The following is a 17356-nucleotide window of genomic DNA, read 5'->3' on the forward strand; positions in this document are numbered from 1 at the left end:
TTGGGCCTGAACGTGTTTTTGGTCCTGAACGTGCTTTTGGGCCTGCGGAAACCCAACATAAAGTTACAACCAACCACACTCCCCTCAAATAATTAGAAACAGAAAATCACTTAAGCACACCCCAGGATAAAGATGCAGAGAAAGTAGAAGTTGTGGAAGGAACGAGAAAATGGCAGGCCCTTCTTCTCTTACTATCTTTTTCTTCTTCAGCTTGCTGTTCTTCTCTGAGATATCTGAAGCGTCCAAATGCTCACTCAAAGGTAAAGGTCCTTCTTAATCTTTCATTAATTTATACAATTCGTGCTTCAAATCTCCATTTTTTAATCAAAGAGTATTAACAGTTGTTTTCTTAATCATGGGTTTATGGTTAATCAGCAATTGATTCATGATTAATGTCTCTGATGGTGTTTGATTCTGTACTTTTCTGGGGATTTTGAGCTTTCCCATATGGTGAAATCTTCCACTTTCTTATATCCCTCGATCGTGGGCTAATATGCTTATTAATGATATAGACTAAGCTAATTAACTGTTTCATTGTTAGTGTATATTTTGATGGTGAGTAAATTGTTGCAATGGTCCCTTCCTTTAATTAAATTGGGACCATGGTCCTTCAACTAAAAATCCATTATCATTGGTCACTAACTCATCAAAGTGTGTAGCTTTGGTCATTTTCGTCAAATTCGTTAAAATTTTGTCAAAATAAGTTATATTCGAAGAAGCATTACTACAATTAAGGTCCCTCAATTCATCAAAACGTGTAGCTATGATCATTTTCGTCAATTTCGTCATAATTTTGTCAAAATGAGTTAGGTTGGAAGGACCATTGTTATAATTGGGTTAAATTTGAGGGACCTATTGCTCCAATTAGGGTTAAAGTTGAGGGAACATTTCTCTAGTTGGATTAAAGTTGAGGGACCAATGGTAATGGATTTTTAGTTGAGGGACCATTGCTCCAACTGAGTTAAAGTTAAAGGACCGTTGCTACAATTTACTCTCTTATGGTTAATGAGCATTTGATTCATGATTAATGTCTCTAATGGTGTTTGATTCTGTTTTCTTCTCCTTTTGAACTTGATATTTTGGTTGTTTCTTGGGAATTCTGAGCTTGCCCAAATGGTGAAATCTTCCACTTTCTTATATCTTTCGGATTGTGGATAATATGCTTAATAGTGATATGAATTAAGCTAATTAACTATTATATTGCTGAAATGGTATATATTCGATGCAGGGTTACCTATAGTAAGAAATATCAGTGAGCTTCCGCAGGATAACTATGGAAGGGGTGGTTTGGCACACACAACTGTTGCTGGTTCACTCTTGCATGGGTTGAAAGAGGTATTGGGTGCACCATTACACCGTTGTTTTTGAGAATTTACTGTTCTTGTGATCTTGTGGCTTAGAGGACCTATACCATTTGATTTGCACTATGATCTTCAAAAATATTTAACTGAAAGTTGTCCGATAATATAATTGTTCGTGTTGATGATCTTTTGAGAAGTATATCCGCTATCATCGAAAACCACCGATGTTTTTGAGCTTGTCGTTCTTTCCTCTGTCAACATCTTATTTTGTGATAAAACAAGATATAAATTTGCAAAATCGTTTGGGAGACATGATATATGATGCAATTTATTGGGTTCACAGGTCGAGGTTTGGCTACAAACATATGCTCCAGGATCAGGCACACCAATACACAGGCATTCTTGTGATGAAGTTTTTGTTGTCCTAAAGGGAAGTGGAACTCTCTACCTTGCACCAAGCTCGCACGAGAAGTTCCCTGGAAAGCCACAAGAGTTCTCTATCTTTGCAAATAGTACATTTCACATACCTGTTAACGATGTTCACCAGGTAAACCCAAGCATTCTACGCTTAATATGTTTTATTTTTCTCCGCTATGCAATTCACAACTTACACACTGCTTTGCAGGTCCGGAATACAAATGAACATGAGGATTTGCAAGTACTTGTCACCATATCTCGTCCGCCAGTTAAAGTGTATGCAAACTACCTTCTTTCATCTTCTGTGTTTAATATCATCTATTGCTTCTTCAACTTCAGTCCTGTGTCAAACAGAGCACCGTGATATGATGCAGATGCATTCTTTCGCGTTCTCATGCTGGGTTATTTGTTTCTTCTTTTTCGGGTTTTATTCGGGTTCAACATTAGTACACTAATATTCTTTTTTGTTCATATTGCTTGAATGATACTTCTAAGTTCTACCCTTGGTTTCAGGTTCATATATCAGGACTGGTTCATGCCACACACTGCAGCAAAGTTAAAGTACCCCTACTATTGGGATGAAGAATGCCTCGAAGTCGAACCACCACCAAAGGATGAGCTATGATATCTTAGAAACGTCGCAAACAACCGTTGTAAATCATCTAGTCTCATTATCGTTCGAAAAAGACATTGAGAATAGAGTTTTGATTTCAATGTACATTTCGCAATTTGCAAAACGACGAGTAACTGGGATGAAAGACTGATGAAAATTGTGATACACATGTAGAGATTTCAAACGATAGAAATTTTCTGTTTACTGGAAAGACTCTTGAATACAGATTACATTCGTTAGACAACAAATCGTCACTTCTTTTTAGTCATGCTTCGGCGTACAGCTTCCTTCTCTGCAACCAGAACACAAACCTCTGCACCAAGCATTTCATGTATATCTACGTTTATAGAACTGCTCAAATCAACCGTCTCCATGATCACTTCTACAGTAATATTTATGCCTAAAGCAGGCAATACGCGGATAGCATTTGCGGTCCTGCATATGCTCTCTCTTGTCTGTTGGGGAGTGTAGTTTTTCTCCTGATCTTCGGGACTAAAGGAATTTTTATCGGCTTTGATAGCATCTTGTTCTGACTTGTGATCCACTACCATATCATCGGTAACTTCAATGCGTTCACCAACCCAGATGAAACCATTACAGCCGAGTATCAGGTCAATGCCATAGTTTTCTAAGTGATGGAAGTGCTGCTTTCGTCGTTTTACTAGATAAGAAGGAACTGTGAGCAACTGACCCCTTCCAAGCTGCAAAGCAGGTTACAAGCATGGTGAGAAATACTAACAAATGATGGATACTCACAAGACCATGGATGGAACGAAAGCAATGCAAGATAAAATTGAAAGGAAAGCAACAACGATGGAGAGAATATCGAACCTTTCCGTACTTCTGACTTCTTGCTTGGAGATGTAAACCATCATGTTGAAAACCACGAACTTCAGCCTGGAAAAGGGCAAGTATTTGTAACAATTGACCAAGTCTTAATTTGTTCCTTTTTTCTATTCAACTAGGCCAGTAATACGTGTTACATGACTTACACAAATGACATCGTTCTCTTCCAAAATGCTGCGCACGTTGAGTTCATCCAGAGCAGTTTGCCGCCTCTAGCAATTGAAAGAGTGAAACTTAAGTAAGGGATTGTAACCCTAAATTTACAGTAGTGGAAAATCCAAATTGATCCAAACATGTCTCCGTTTCAAGAGTGGGTGATGGTGGAAATACGCCACTTCTATTGAAAAGGAGTTCAAATTATCTAAATAAATAGAATACATAATGAATAAAAGGGTTCAGTAGCGTTCAGATTGATAACCAAAAGTTCAAACTAAGAAAATCTAGATCATCTAACAGATTCAAATACAGCAATATGAATCGATAGAACAGAATTCCATGCTTTGTGTCAAATATGTCCAACGGTAAATTGGCATTCCTTTGTTCCATCTCGGGGTTATCTTTGGCCCTAATCCACAAAACTGTAAATAGTGGACAATGTACTGAACAACGAACTAGTTAGCATTCTTCTTGAAAACTGTTTTACACCACTCCGAGTCACTTATCTAGCAACACTACAAATTGCATATCTGGTAAAAGAAACTTATCGCTACTGATGCATGCTGCGAACTTGGGCTAACAGTTATACCTGGATGCCGTCAGGTAAGTTCATCGATGAAAGCATCAACACTGCATCATGGCTATAGTTTATCTCCACTCTCCAACGTTTCGGAGCAACCTGCACAATATTAATCTTCAGATCACAAAAACAGACACATAAAACCAACATACACAACAAAGAAAGCAAATTAAATCATCGAAAATCAAACTTTCGATAAAATTACGAAAGGTAGTTCAGCATTCCGGTTTTTACCTCAATTACACGCCCCACTATGATATCTCCAACCTCTGGTTTGTACCAACCATAATTTTCGTTTTTCGAAAATTCATTAAGCGCCAATGATCAAAATTTCAACAAAAATTAACAAAAAATCAAACTTTCAAATTCTTAGAAAACCAAATAATTAAACACTTAATTACTATGTACCTGGCCCTTAAAGAACGCACATAAACCAGCTTACTGACTCTCTCGACGACCCCGCGAACCGTCGCAACAACTTCCCCATTGACCTCAGAGGTCCCATGTCCCCTGAATCCACAAGAAATCTAAGATACCCAGAAATTATTTTACAGATAAAATAAAATTTTGTAGAAAAACCAAGTCAAAAATCACCAAATCAGAGCATTCTAGAGAGAGAAAGAGAGCGGGGTACTTGAGAAGGCCGTCTTCGTAGTTAACGGGGATGGAGTCCGCGACGGTGACGGGGGCGTTGGAATTGGCCTTTGAAGACAAAGACTCGAGCTTTTCGAGAGCTCTCTGTAGCCGAACCTTCTGGGTTTGGTTCAGCGAAAGCTGTATATCTTCATCTTTCTCGCTGTGGAAGAGAGAGCGAGAGAGAGAGAGGAGAAAAACCCTGAACCCTGGCCTGAGTTCCCAGATCGTTGCATGGATTGGAAGGCAATGAATGGGCCTCACGTTTTAAGGCCCAGTTAAGAAATGATGAAAATAAGCCCACATTAGATGACGTCGTTTCTGACATGTTTACTTACATAAATTGAGAATATATTATAAAAAATAAAAATAAAAAAATTTGAAATAGGTCCAATTTTATAGACTACCTTTTGAAATAGGTCTAATTTTTAGTAACTTTTGACTTTTGAAATAGGTTTAATTTTTAGTTACTTTGGACTCATTTCAAAAAACCCCTATAAAAAATAAAAAATTAAAAAAAAAAACCTAAGGGACGGGTTAAGTGAAATATGCTTAGTTTGAGTTTGATTTTCATGAGTCCGATGTTGAGGTTCTCAGTTGTCGGAAAATAATAGTTTTTCAAGTTTATTTTTTACTGCTTGGGTTTTTCTATAGTTTAGAATTTGAACCTAACTCGTTAGAATTAGGTTTTATTTAGAAATTAAAATTTAGTTATTATAAATAAGATGCTTATTATTCACTTGTGCGTAATATATGCTTGATTTTGGGACATGGGGTCTTACGTACCATAACTAATAACCTTACCTTTTTACACATAAAAATCCCCCTCTCCTCCTCCGAGCAATCTTCTCTTCCTCACAATCCCACCAACCTCCATCCTCCCCCCAAATTTTTTATTTTCAATCATTAATCTCTAACCTCTCCCCTAAACCGTCTCTCAACCAGCCTAGCTATGGCTACCACTCTCCCTCATCCTCCTATTCTTCCTTGACCCCCTCAAGGGCCTCCACCACCTTCTTCTACCATTAAGGGCAGGATGGCCGCCTCATTGACATCGCATGGCCTCCTGTCTCTCCTCCTCCTCCTTCTCATCTTCCTCCACTGCCCCACCCACGGGGCCGCCACCACAGGCATCCGCCTTGGCATCATCCGGAAAATTTCTCCGGATGTTGCCATTTTTCGAGAAGCTCCAGCTTTTCGAAATGGGGATGTTTGCGAGCATGAAGAGAAAATTCACATTGCCATGACACTTGACTCCAATTACCTAAGAGGCACCATGGCGGCTGTGCTTTCAATCCTGCAACACTCGACGTGCCCAGAGATTGTCGAGTTCCACTTTCTCTGGGCACGGTTCGAGCCCGAGGTGCTCTCCAACATCAAATCCACCTTCCCCTACCTCAAATTCAACGTCTACCGCTTCGATTCAAAGAGGGTACGTGGGAAAATATCAAAGTCGATACGCCAAGCCTTGGACCAACCCTTAAACTATGCACGTATTTACCTAGCCGACATAATCCCAGTTGAGGTGAAAAGGGTTCTATACCTAGACTCGGACCTTGTGGTTGTGGATGACGTGGCAAAGTTATGGAAGGTTGACTTGCAAGGCAAGGTATTGGCAGCGCCTGAATATTGCCATGCAAACTTCACCCAATATTTCACAGAATCGTTCTGGTCCGACAACGAAATGTCCAAAACGTTTGAGGGCAGAAATCCTTGCTATTTCAACACAGGGGTGATGGTGGTGGACGTGGATAAATGGAGACAAGGTGGGTACACTAAGAAAATGGAGGAGTGGATGCTGGTGCAGAAGCAGAAGCGAATTTACCATTTGGGGTCTTTGCCGCCGTTTTTGTTGGTTTTGGCTGGCGACATCACGGCTGTTCATCACAGGTGGAACCAGCATGGACTTGGTGGGGACAATCTCGAAGGCAAGTGTAGGAGTTTGCATCCTGGCCCTATAAGCTTGTTGCATTGGAGTGGGAAGGGCAAGCCCTGGTTGAGGTTAGATTCAAGAAAGCCCTGCACCGTTGATCATCTGTGGGCCCCCTATGATCTCTACCGTTCATCAGCTCATTATTTTGAAGAATGAGAGATGATGAGATCAACGGTGTGGGAAGAGCAAGAAGGTGAGAAATAGTTTTGGAGTAAAAAATTTGGGTCAAGGGGGATAAGGGAGTTTGATTAACTAGAAGAGCAAGAAGGTGAGAAAATGGTCACTGGGTAAGTTGCTATCCTTTTTCTTTTTACCTTTTAATATTTATCCTAGACCAAGTAAAAATAAAAAATAAAAAGCAAGAAAAAGTATAGAAACAAAAGTAAAACTTTAGGGAGTAAATTAATTTGGGCTAAGGCTGGTTAATTGCAAGGAGGGCATATATTTACTTAAAGGAAACACATGGAAGAGGAAGAAGACTTCACAGTGTTTGAGTTATTTTTTCTTCTTCCGATGGAAATGTTATCAGCATAGCTTTCGACCACCGGAAGATCCTCTTACCGGAGTTTTATGGCGGCCCTCAACGTTATTTGTTTAAATATGGAATGATGTCTCCATATCCAGTTTAGTGTATAATTAAGTTTATTTAGCCTAACAATATGTTGGTACATTTTTGTTTTCCTTATTTCATTTTTGGTACAGTTTTTCTTGTACCTTCTTGTAGCATCTTATAGTTTGATGAGATGAAGAGCAATTGAGCCTCCAAAATTTATCAAAAACTAACTCTTTCTACCACCAAACAAGGCTCCCAATTCCCAAATTTTGATGGGAGTCATTTGGTAATTCAATTAGAAATATCCAGTCTTGGATAGGGTATTGCTATCCACACATCATTTTTATTTCTCACACACCCTTCTTAATTTTCGTCATTAGATCGAACAAATTGAAAAAGATCAGTGGCAAAAAATTAACAATGTGTGGTGGAGGTAAAAATGGGTATGTGAATAACACTTTCCCTCATATATCCTCCACCATTTCAATTTTTATTTTTGTTGTTTTGTTATATATGATTCCTTTTCCCTCACGGTTTCAATGTTGAATGTTGATATGAATTCGTTTCGTGGACCAAATGGTCACACTGAACAAACTTAGCTAATGCCTTCTTATCAAGAAATTTAAAAACTTTCAGTATAACAATGACATAATCACATAATGTTCTAAATTCAAATGTTGTAATTTGAGTGAACAAAAAATTGGACAATTTTTAGTTCACCCTTTGCACTCGGCTGCGAATTCTCATGTTACATTGATTTGACTCATTTGAGCATAGCCATTTCATCTCTCGGAAGCTCTTGTGACTACCCAATAATCTCAGTAATTGCAAGTTGCAACCCCAGTGTGCACTGCAGCCCGACGAGCCACCATGCCAGCCGCCACATATGACATATAGCTAGGGCTAAGACTTACTCGGCTCAATGCCATTGTTCCTCCTCATAGCTTCCTTTCTACTCTGAATAAAAGCTTTTGATTTTTCGTCTTCGATCTCCATTGCTAGTGTCAACTTTTCACTACTCATTGCACCCTTTTCCTTTCTTCTTCTCATTTTTCTCTTTATCTAGTTTTGGTACATCCTCAATGCTCGAAACATCATGTTGCTTTGTGTCCGGAAACATTGCCCTCCACTGGTTCACCTACCTTGTCAATCTGCGTCCATCATCGGTTTGCTTGGAGTGAACTTGAATCTGAATATACCTGAATCCTTCTTGCGCGTTTGATGAGCCTCATGAAGGTACGTTTTCTCAACCCCATTAGGGTTAGCAGCTGGAGCCATAGGCTGTTCGTCTTGAGGCATCGGATGACCTAACGTTACTTGCTTAACATGGCGTCTAGCAACAAGGCTATTCACAATGAAGGTGAAGAACCTATGGAAAAAGCCAATAGGCTGCGTACGATTGAGCTTCTCCTGCACTGCACGACTTTTTAACAAATCTTAGGAATTATGATTAGGGTAATGCTCCTACATATAAAATTTGGTGTCTTACCTCTATCAGAGCGATGATTTAGATGTGGTCTATAAAATGTAGTCTTTCTAGCATTTTTTGCTGCGATTTATACATCATACATATATATTAGTCAATTAAATATAGACTCGTTTTTAGAATGTGCCATTTTATTTCGACAAGTATAAACTGTATGCGATGAAAATTACAGATATATACACAAATCCACAAACATCTTGGAGGAGTCTCTTGATAGACTTTTCATTGTGCTAGACGATACTACTTTTATAGCCTAACAACCCAACTCATGGAATATACAACCCCATATGGGGAAGATCCGACATGAAGGTTTCAGACCTTCGTGTCGATGTGAGTTCTTGGAACAATAACTTTACAACATTATTTTTTATTTTTAATATTTTTGATACAATGATATATTTATATTCAGGAGGTGAGAGGCTTAGGCTAAGTCGGACCTTGCGATAATAATCGGAACCGACAGATCACTACGCTCTACCTTCGTCCCTGCTTGATAGGTGGGTCTATCACAAAGCATTGGGCCTACAGTCCATTCTTTATGTTGGGCCCATCTCCATAGTTAAAGCCCAAACACCAAGCTAGACATTGGCCACCCAAGTGACCCAACTCACTGATGTGCGCACTACACTTCAAGCGCACGTTAACATCCCTAAATTCCCATTTTCTTCTTCTACGGTACTCCAACCCCTCTCTCTCTCTTGCAATTTTCTGGTAATTCCCAATCCCTCTGCTTTCCCAATTTTTCCTCCATGAATTTCTTCAAATCCGTATTCTCCGACGACCCAGATCCCCTATACCCCGAATCCGAATCTGAATCCGAATCCCCAACGACTCAACCCAATCCCAACCCTACGGCAACACCGGCGGATGGAATTTCGGCGATCTGATCAAAACCCTAGCGACCAAATCCGAGTCGGTGATTGAGACCTACCGCCGCGACCTGCAGGAATTCGGGTCGGGTCTAAAGAAAGAGATCGAGGTGGCTCAGGGGTCGTTGGAGGACGGTGGGGCACGTCATCGATGAGTTCGGGAACACAGTGCTGAAAGGGACGGCCGAGATCATCGCTCAGGGCAAGGACGCGATCCTTGCCGACGACGAATTGGATTCCTCGGACGCCAAAGATCAAAGCTTTAGTTCTCAGCAGGGCTTGAATTCGAAACGGTACAGTAGGTTTGACGCGCAGGTGCGTGCGATTCAGGGTGACCCTAGCACTTACTGCGAGGAGCCTGAGGATTTGGATGATTACGAAAAATGGAAATCTGGGTTTGATCTGGAGGAGAAAGGTGACGAAATCGAGAGGCTTTTCAAAGAAAACGGAGCTATGGAGGGGATTTACAAAAGGGTTGTTTCGAATAGCGTTGATCACGAAAGCTTTTGGTGTAGTTACTTTTATAGGGTTTATAAGCTGAGGCAGGCTGAGGAAGTGAGAGTGAATCTCGTTAAGCGGGCAATTTCGGTCGAGGAGGATGAGGAGTTAAGTTGGGATGTTGATGATGATGAGTCTGATGACAATGTGAGCAATGTGGTGTCGAAAGAGAATTCGGGGAAAAGTACTGAAGTGGCTGCTGAAGGTTCTGGTAAAGATGGGAGAGTTGAGGACTTGAGGGTTGGGAATGAGGTTGGAGAGAAGAGTTCCAATAATGCGGGAGAGGGGAGCAGTGTTAGTGAAGAGACTAATGTGGTGTCGAAGAAGGGCGATTTAGCAGCGAATAGCGAATTGGTCAGCAAAGATTCTGAGCAAAAGATTGTTATGGAAGAGAGCAGCCATGTTGGGGAATCTCAAGTTGTTGATCAGAAGAAGGGTAGTGCTGTGGAGTTGAGTGGCGAAAAGGAGTCCAAAAAGAAAATGCAGGTAGAAGGGGATTCCGGGAAGAAAGATTTACCATTGAAATTGGAGGAGAAAGCGGCAGTGGAGGGAAGAAGAATGGGGCTGCTGAATCCGGTAAAGGCAATGAAACGCCGGAGGCAGAAGACCTTGGGTGGGATGAGATTGAGGATCTTAGCAGCATTGATGATAAAAAAGTTAGCCATGGTGGTGGAAGTGGAAGTCCTACTGATAAAGCCGAGCTCCGAAAGCGGCTCAGTACTGCAGCTGAAGAAGAAGAAGAAGATTTAAGCTGGGATATTGAGGAGGATGATGATGATGTACCAGCTAAAACTTGAGTAGCAAGTAAATTTGAAAGTTCTTGGTTCTTAAATTTAGTGCACGAAATTTTTTGTACTCCCCCAATTTGTTTTTGTAAGTGTAATATATGTAAGGGGGGATTCTTTTAAAATTTTCCCTTTTGTTTTATAGTCAGTTTGTTTAAAATGCAAATAGGTTCCTTTATATCTGAGACTTCCTTAGCAAAAGTTATCTAGATATTGTTGGATAATGACTTAGTAGGAACGTCTAACTACGTCATAAGCATCTCTTGTGAAAACTCGAGAGTTTCTGTGTTTCGGTCCCACCTGGTGCGAGAGATACCCTAATCAAACAGCACGACTAAAGCAACACATCCGAAGGAAATCAGGAGGTTTCTCGAACAACATGCATTCCAAATCATGTGCTAGATCTATTTATGAAGCGCGGTTTTCACGTTTTTAATGTGAATTATATGCAGTCCCTTCTGCGGCATTTGCACTGAACAGATGCCCACAATGTAGTCCCGGGTTCTAATACTGTCAACAGAGCTGGCAGTTTCTCATCCAAGAGAAAGTTGTTGCATATGCTTATATGCCTACCTAACCCCTTCTTCTATTGACTCATTGGTGCAGTAAGTAGTAACTGTGAATTGATATTGCGCAGTGTAATGTGGAAAGCATGCAGATTTTTCCCCACTGATGAAGGATCTTGATGCCCCTTAGAATCCTTTGTTTTGACAGAAATAAGTTAGGTTCAGCCCCTTTTCAAATCGCTCCGTGAAGACTGACTTCCAGAAAGGTTATCGAGATTATCAATCTTTTAAGTGGGAAGGGAGCGAGACCAAGCCGAGCCACAGAGTAAGCCCTTCCCACGTGTCAAAATGAATGCAGCCTCAACCAGAAAGGTCAACCTGCGCCTTCGATTTAAGGTTCAAAACTCTCCAATATAATTTAAAAAGGACGAATTTGCAATAATAGTTTTTAATGCGGTTTTTTTGTTGTGTTATGTTTCTTTTTCCACTCTTGGTTTCAATGTAATGTACTAATGGCCCTGAATCCGCCAGGGACGTTGTTTAGCGCATTTGCCCTTGCACTGGAAGTCTTGTGTTTGGATCCCTTTCACCTAAATATCGCTTGTATAAAAAATTGCGGCTATGAATTGAAGGAAAGGATCTTGTGAATAAAATAGTTTAATCCGTCAATGAAAAACTTTCAACATAATACAAAATTCAGCTCCTTTTACTTGAGCTAAAATTCACACCCCACAATTTTGATACCCTACTAAATCTGAAGGCCATACACCATCCAAGAAAAAAGTACTGTAACTCATCTAACAACACCTAGGCTTTGTTTGTACAACAAGAAAAGATTCCTGTAGAACACAAGAGAGAACGTGAACGCAAACTTTGCTGATTCATATGATTTTTGGACCCAGGGCTGTCTCTGGCTAACTTCGGACCTTCGTTCTTCCATTAGACACTGATGCTGGGCTCAGAAGTGGACTCTGCCACATGTGTTTCTGCTGGGGAAGGGAGTGCCATAAGCCGTCCCTTTTGGGCGCGAGGTGGAAGATGCTTTGCTGATTTTCTTGACCCCCTGGTCCAGGGCAAGAAAACCCCGGTACCACTTTGAGGAACTTTTTGAGGGCTCGTTACCATAGGACGAACGGGGGTTAGCATGACTACACCCCATTTGGGCATCACATCCATTGCCTCATAACCATTGAGAGCTGCTCCATCTGGCACCGCGTATGGGCTCACCATCCCAGGTTGCCATAGAGTCATGGCACCATTGTGGGTTGGACTTTGGGGAGACTGGAACTGGTTGGAGTCTACTCGGACTCTGAAGAATGTGATGCTCACCCTTCTGTTTGGAGATGGACACATCACGTGTCGTGACATGTCAGCACTGTTTCCCCTCATGACTAAAAGGGACCTGCAGAAGTTAAACATTCAACGTTTTCGCTTTTCAATCACCGTGAAAAGATAAGTGAAACTGAAAGAACTAAGAGTACATACCCTTGTTTCAGCGATAGCATCAGCGGCCCCTTGTAGTTCCCATCATTATCACTCAGAAGGGTGCGCCCGAAAGCCATTGCTGATTCAGAGAGGAGAAGAGTGGCGATGGGCTGGTCCAAATGGGGTGGTTTCAGGAATGGCTGTGAATATTCTCCCTACAAAAAGAAATGATTGCCATTAGAACTGTTTCTCTCTTAAATTAAAAAGAAAGTGCATAAACAAAGACTCATAACACAAACCAATGCCGTGAAGCGCCCTCTTTGCTGCTATGTTCTAGTAAACAGTAACAGAGGCGGTAACATGACAATGCAGCAAGCAAAACATAGAATACCTCCTCAAAGAAGTTGATGATGCAACCATTCGGTCGTTTATACTCCGGAATTAACTGCCATAGTACAAAGTGATCAATCACATCTTCGAGAAGAGCTGGAATCGGCCCTATATTGTCTATAAAAACAAATTAAAGTTAGCTTCGGTATTTAGAATAAGGCCCTGTCCGAATTTGACAAACTGAATGACATTTATCAAATAGTTGAAGTATGCATTACTAGTTTCGGTTATTACTTGTAGTGTCCTCCTTGATCTGCCCGAAAATTGGAACGCCAAACTGAATCAGCTCTCTCCTGTTTCCCTTAACCTGCTTGTTGAACAAAATGAAGGTCTCGCCTGTATTCAGTCAAGAAGATAAGAGTTAGATTCTTGAATGAATACTGATAACTTAGATTAGCCTTTCCTATGTTAAAAATTGAGTTAGCCTCGATAAAGCTACATGGAAATGATTTCACATTCAAACTTCAGAAGCGAATTTTTTAAAGAACAAATGGATATCTACAATTATCCCCAATACACAAAACGACATAATAGAACAATGTATAAGACCACATTGAACAAGATACAACCCAGGATGAGTTTCACAAACAAGGGATTCCTTTACCTGAAAGCTCTCCATTAAGTCCAGCCGCGTGGAGATCATTTACGAAGTCAGTCAATTTGCAGAGTTCGGTGTCAGTGAATATGTCCTCGTATAGCTTTAACCCTTTCACAACATTCACCTGCCAGTTTCGGTTATCTGCTAGTCAGTAATAGCTACCTGATTTTCTTACCAGAATATACAGCATAACCAACTCTTTCACTTCTCTCTTGTACAGGTAATATTAGATTGAAGAAATAACTCACCATACGCCCTCTGACCAACTCCTTTGCTGAGAAACCTTTAGTCAATTTGATCTGGGTACGACGCTCCTCACACTCGTCATGATTAGAGCATATCTCGTCGTTTACTGAATTGAGCTGCGCTTCTTGTGAACCTGCAGTAAAAGTATGCAATCGAATTGTTAAAAAAAATGCAATCGATAATCATATGAACTCACTAGCAATAAATCAAAATTAGTAACAGTTGCACAAGTTAAACAACCAATTATTCACGTAAACATTCACATACTACAAAGGGAGAAATACAATGAGGTTATTTAACAAAGGCGAAATCTAAGACAGACCAACTGATCTAAAAACCAGTTGGTTTATGTTGTTCCGAAGTCAGCTAGCGTATAATTAAGTAACAAACTAGAATCTATCTATATGCCAAAATAGCTATCAAACAGAAATGATGCAAAGTTTCCATCAAATTCAAGTCTACGAACATCGCATTTGCAATAGATCAGTGATACTCATGTATTGTACGCAAAGATTTGAAACATAACTGAACAAGTGTGTTTTTTTTACTGTTAATACCGTAAATCATGTATAATCGTTTCTATATACCAATTTAACTGTTAGTACCATGAATCAGGCGGTACATAATAAACTAAACAACAAATTTTAACTTCATTTGTAATTGATTTGCAATACTAGACCCTTCATAACTGATAAAAAAATCCACAAAGAATTGAATTAGCTTCTATGATTGTGGAATGTGCATCTTGAACACAATTTCTAAAACATAAAAATGGTGATATGGCCATTTTATTCCTGATAAACCAATGCTTCCACCTGCCGTTCATAAGTGCTTTTACAAAATGCAAAAGCTAGCGCTACTCACCACGCACAACCAAATAGGCACGACACAATAACAAACAAAAATGCAGTAAAGCTACACGCAACGCACCACTATAAGCATTCAGAATATCGGAATCTTGAATAGTGGATTCGGGTGTCCGAACATAAGAACACCCGAGCCAGTTGGTATTCACACATAGCCATACATTACTCGAAACTTGCACGAATATAAAAACTACATATGCACGATTAACACATTAAATCGTCCTTTTAGTTTTGGCCAACATGTGCACGATTATATACACTACTCAAATTTGAACCTATTCATTATTATTTTTTAGTGTGACGGAACATGACATAATACAAATGATTGAATATTTGGGTAAAAATATTTACGACCAGTAATATGTCATTTAATTTACGGAGCTGCATTTCTGGCATCTTGAAAATCTCTGGATCTTTTTCCTGGGGATTCTATGATCGTAACTGTTCATCGTGTGATCAAAAATCATTTCAAAATTTAAAATTTAAAACTAAATATAAATAGTACTTAATGAAAAATTAATCACACGATGTACAATGAACGGTCACGATCACAGAATTCCTAAGATCCCTAGGAAAGAATCCTTTTCCCAGATGCCTCTATCTTATGTTTGCTTTGTTATGTAGGGCTTTGTTCTGTGTTTAAGTTTAGACTTTTCTAGCACAAATTGTATCTTTCTTTCGTTAAATAAGCTCATTTTTTTTTTTCAACCAAAAAAAAAGTCCGGGCCCACACAGAGATGAGCCCCACACAATAATAACTAATTTTAATGTTGGGTTGACCACCAACACTTTGTCAAAGGGCACCTAACAACCCAGACTGAATCAACAAACAAAACGCAGGCGGTGACGTCAACGGCTCTGATCAAGCCGCCCACCCTTTAATCAAAGGGCACGCATCTCGAGAGCCCGAACCAACCATGACACCGAGTGCATCCAAACTTTCCCCTACCCTCGAATTTCTGAAAACCCCGCTAAAACCTCGGGAAAAGAATTCAGCCACAATAAATAATTTTTTAACTTTATTAATTTCCCATTATTTTTTGGAAAATTTTGAAAAATATCATATAAAAAAAGAGAGATATTTATTAAAGAACTTTAACAAAAAATTTTCAATACTGTTCATTTCAACGAAAAATCATATTTTTACATTAAAAAATCAATTATGTAGTATTCACTTTACTTTTTATTTTCTTTTAAAATTCAAAATTTTCAAACTCCACCGTTAGTTTTCCTTGTTTATTAAGCTGGGAAAATTAGAAGTCAATCCGTCAAAAAGCAACGTTGAATTCAAGGTAGACGAGGAGATACGGTTTTTCAAGGAAATGTAAAACGGACCTGTTTTGAATCTCGGATCAGGTGGAGGCGGAGAGAAAAACACGTTTTTATTTGGCTCCTAAAAATAATGGACCAAAAATTATTAATTAATATAATAATATATTTTTGCAATCAGAGAAAATGATGTAGCAAAATCATTTTTATTTTCTCGGGAACCAAACACGGGAGCAAAAAGCTCTCCAGATACCAAACAAGGGTTTTTTTTTTTTTTTTCTTTCTCACCAACCAAACGGACCCTTCAGAATACAAGAAACTTTCTCAGAGTAGCTTCAATCAGAAATAACACAGCTGAATCAGATTCAAGAAAGATAAAATATTTTCAAAAATTCGATCGCAAAAATTAAAAATTTCTACCAGTTCATATCAAATTTCAGAATCGTATGTAACAAATCCAAACTGTAGAGGAAAGGAATCAGACCTGAATCAGTAATCTCGCTATCCGGCGACGCCTCTTCTTCGGCAACGTCATCGGCAGCGACAATTCCATTACTCTCCGCCACCTTCTCGTCACTATCCTTGTCTTTGTCCGCCTCCAAACACGACTTAACCTCGTCGCTCTTGCAATTTTCTTCTGCTCTCAAAACTGTCGCCGTTCTCCACGCACCTTTCCACCCTTACCTTCTTCGGCCCGACGTTTCGGAGCTCCACCATCACATCGGCAATGGAGTGGTACTTTTGCATCTGGAGCACCGGGATCCAATTGATCCTTCTCCGGTGTATGGCTGCGAAAACAGAGGCGTACTCGGCGCCACCTCCCCCGCTAAGCTGAGTCAGGTGGCCGCAGAGGGAATCGATGATTGCGTTTGCCGCCGCGAACTCTCCTCTGTACCACCCGATAATTGCGTCCTTCGCCAGCTGGTCAGATACCATAGTCACCGGAGCCTGCATCGGCATCATTGCGGGTCCCAACACGGGCGCGGCTCCATCAGTCGGCGACGCAGCTGGCCCAACCGCCATCGCCATCTATGTTACCGTTAATACCGAAATCAAATCCGTTCTCTTTTCTACGGACTCCGAAACCAAATATCGGATGCTTTTTTCCGGCGTTCGTCTCAGTAATCGTTCGATATTTTAGGAGGAGAGAGAGCAAAGAGAGGAGAGAGAGGTTGAAGATTCACATGGAGGGGTTTGGGTGGGAACTACATATATACTACCGGAGGAGTGAGAGCGGCTATGTCCTTGTCGGCGGGGACCACCGGTTGACGTGGCAATTTTGAGGTGGGGACGTGGCGTTGAACGATGTTTAGGGTACGGTTGGGCCGAATTGCAGGAAAGATTTTTCAATATAACCGGCATATTAGGTGGTACATCACGTGTTAT

The 17356-nt window shown here is 40.3% G+C and overlaps 5 protein-coding genes across 5 annotated transcripts; 3 read left to right on the forward strand and 2 right to left on the reverse strand.

The window, feature by feature from the left end:
- Positions 1-98: 98 nt before the first annotated feature.
- On the forward strand, positions 99-2556 carry LOC125478018 (auxin-binding protein T85-like). The gene is made up of 5 exons (XM_048585660.1): positions 99-260; positions 1229-1335; positions 1645-1848; positions 1927-1994; positions 2232-2556. Exons 1-5 carry the CDS (start codon positions 170-172, stop codon positions 2341-2343), a joined length of 582 nt encoding a protein of 193 aa, XP_048441617.1. The 5' UTR covers positions 99-169; the 3' UTR covers positions 2344-2556.
- On the reverse strand, positions 2467-5423 carry LOC125478113 (exosome complex component RRP4 homolog). Its single transcript, XM_048585900.1, has 8 exons — positions 5359-5423; positions 4548-4805; positions 4318-4423; positions 4148-4189; positions 3923-4012; positions 3324-3389; positions 3163-3228; positions 2467-3032 (listed from the first exon to the last, which is right to left on the reverse strand). Exons 1-8 carry the CDS (start codon positions 5421-5423, stop codon positions 2583-2585), a joined length of 1143 nt encoding a protein of 380 aa, XP_048441857.1. The 3' UTR covers positions 2467-2582.
- LOC103947539 (probable galacturonosyltransferase-like 4) lies at positions 5058-7154 on the forward strand. Its single transcript, XM_009358448.3, has one exon. The coding sequence runs from the start codon at positions 5583-5585 to the stop codon at positions 6633-6635; it is 1053 nt and encodes a 350-aa protein (XP_009356723.2). The 5' UTR covers positions 5058-5582; the 3' UTR covers positions 6636-7154.
- A 1983-nt stretch (positions 7155-9137) lies between these two features.
- Positions 9138-10845, forward strand: LOC125478064 (BSD domain-containing protein 1-like). Its single transcript, XM_048585816.1, is given in 4 exon segments — positions 9138-9364; positions 9367-9518; positions 9520-10429; positions 10432-10845. Coding segments are annotated over 4 exon segments (1410 nt in total). The 5' UTR covers positions 9138-9267; the 3' UTR covers positions 10683-10845.
- A 957-nt stretch (positions 10846-11802) lies between these two features.
- On the reverse strand, positions 11803-17033 carry LOC103947542 (RNA demethylase ALKBH10B). Its single transcript, XM_009358449.3, is given in 8 exon segments — positions 11803-12578; positions 12662-12816; positions 12993-13108; positions 13226-13327; positions 13596-13713; positions 13838-13968; positions 16455-16620; positions 16622-17033. Coding segments are annotated over 8 exon segments (1629 nt in total). The 5' UTR covers positions 17000-17033; the 3' UTR covers positions 11803-12115.
- Positions 17034-17356: the final 323 nt, after the last annotated feature.

Source organism: the organism of the source record quoted next, unplaced genomic scaffold (assembly GCF_019419815.1).
Source record: "Pyrus x bretschneideri cultivar Hongxiangsu unplaced genomic scaffold, Pyrus_bretschneideri_v1 Contig23, whole genome shotgun sequence".
Classification (NCBI taxonomy): Eukaryota; Viridiplantae; Streptophyta; class Magnoliopsida; order Rosales; family Rosaceae; genus Pyrus; species Pyrus x bretschneideri.

Coding starts and splice junctions, on each gene's coding strand:
- LOC103947539 (XM_009358448.3), top strand. CDS start 5,583: ATGGCCGCCTCATTGACATCGCATGGCCTCCTGTCTCTCCTCCTCCTC.
- LOC125478018 (XM_048585660.1), top strand. CDS start 170: ATGGCAGGCCCTTCTTCTCTTACTATCTTTTTCTTCTTCAGCTTGCTG. Junction 261..1,228: donor GTCCAAATGCTCACTCAAAG/GTAAAGGTCCTT, acceptor TATTCGATGCAG/GGTTACCTATAGTAAGAAAT. Junction 1,849..1,926: donor CTGTTAACGATGTTCACCAG/GTAAACCCAAGC, acceptor ACTGCTTTGCAG/GTCCGGAATACAAATGAACA.
- LOC125478113 (XM_048585900.1), bottom strand. CDS start 5,423: ATGGAGGTTGGTGGGATTGTGAGGAAGAGAAGATTGCTCGGAGGAGGA. Junction 4,424..4,547: donor TACGAAGACGGCCTTCTCAA/GTACCCCGCTCT, acceptor TTGTGGATTCAG/GGGACATGGGACCTCTGAGG. Junction 3,390..3,922: donor ACTTACCTGACGGCATCCAG/GTATAACTGTTA, acceptor TTCAATTGCTAG/AGGCGGCAAACTGCTCTGGA.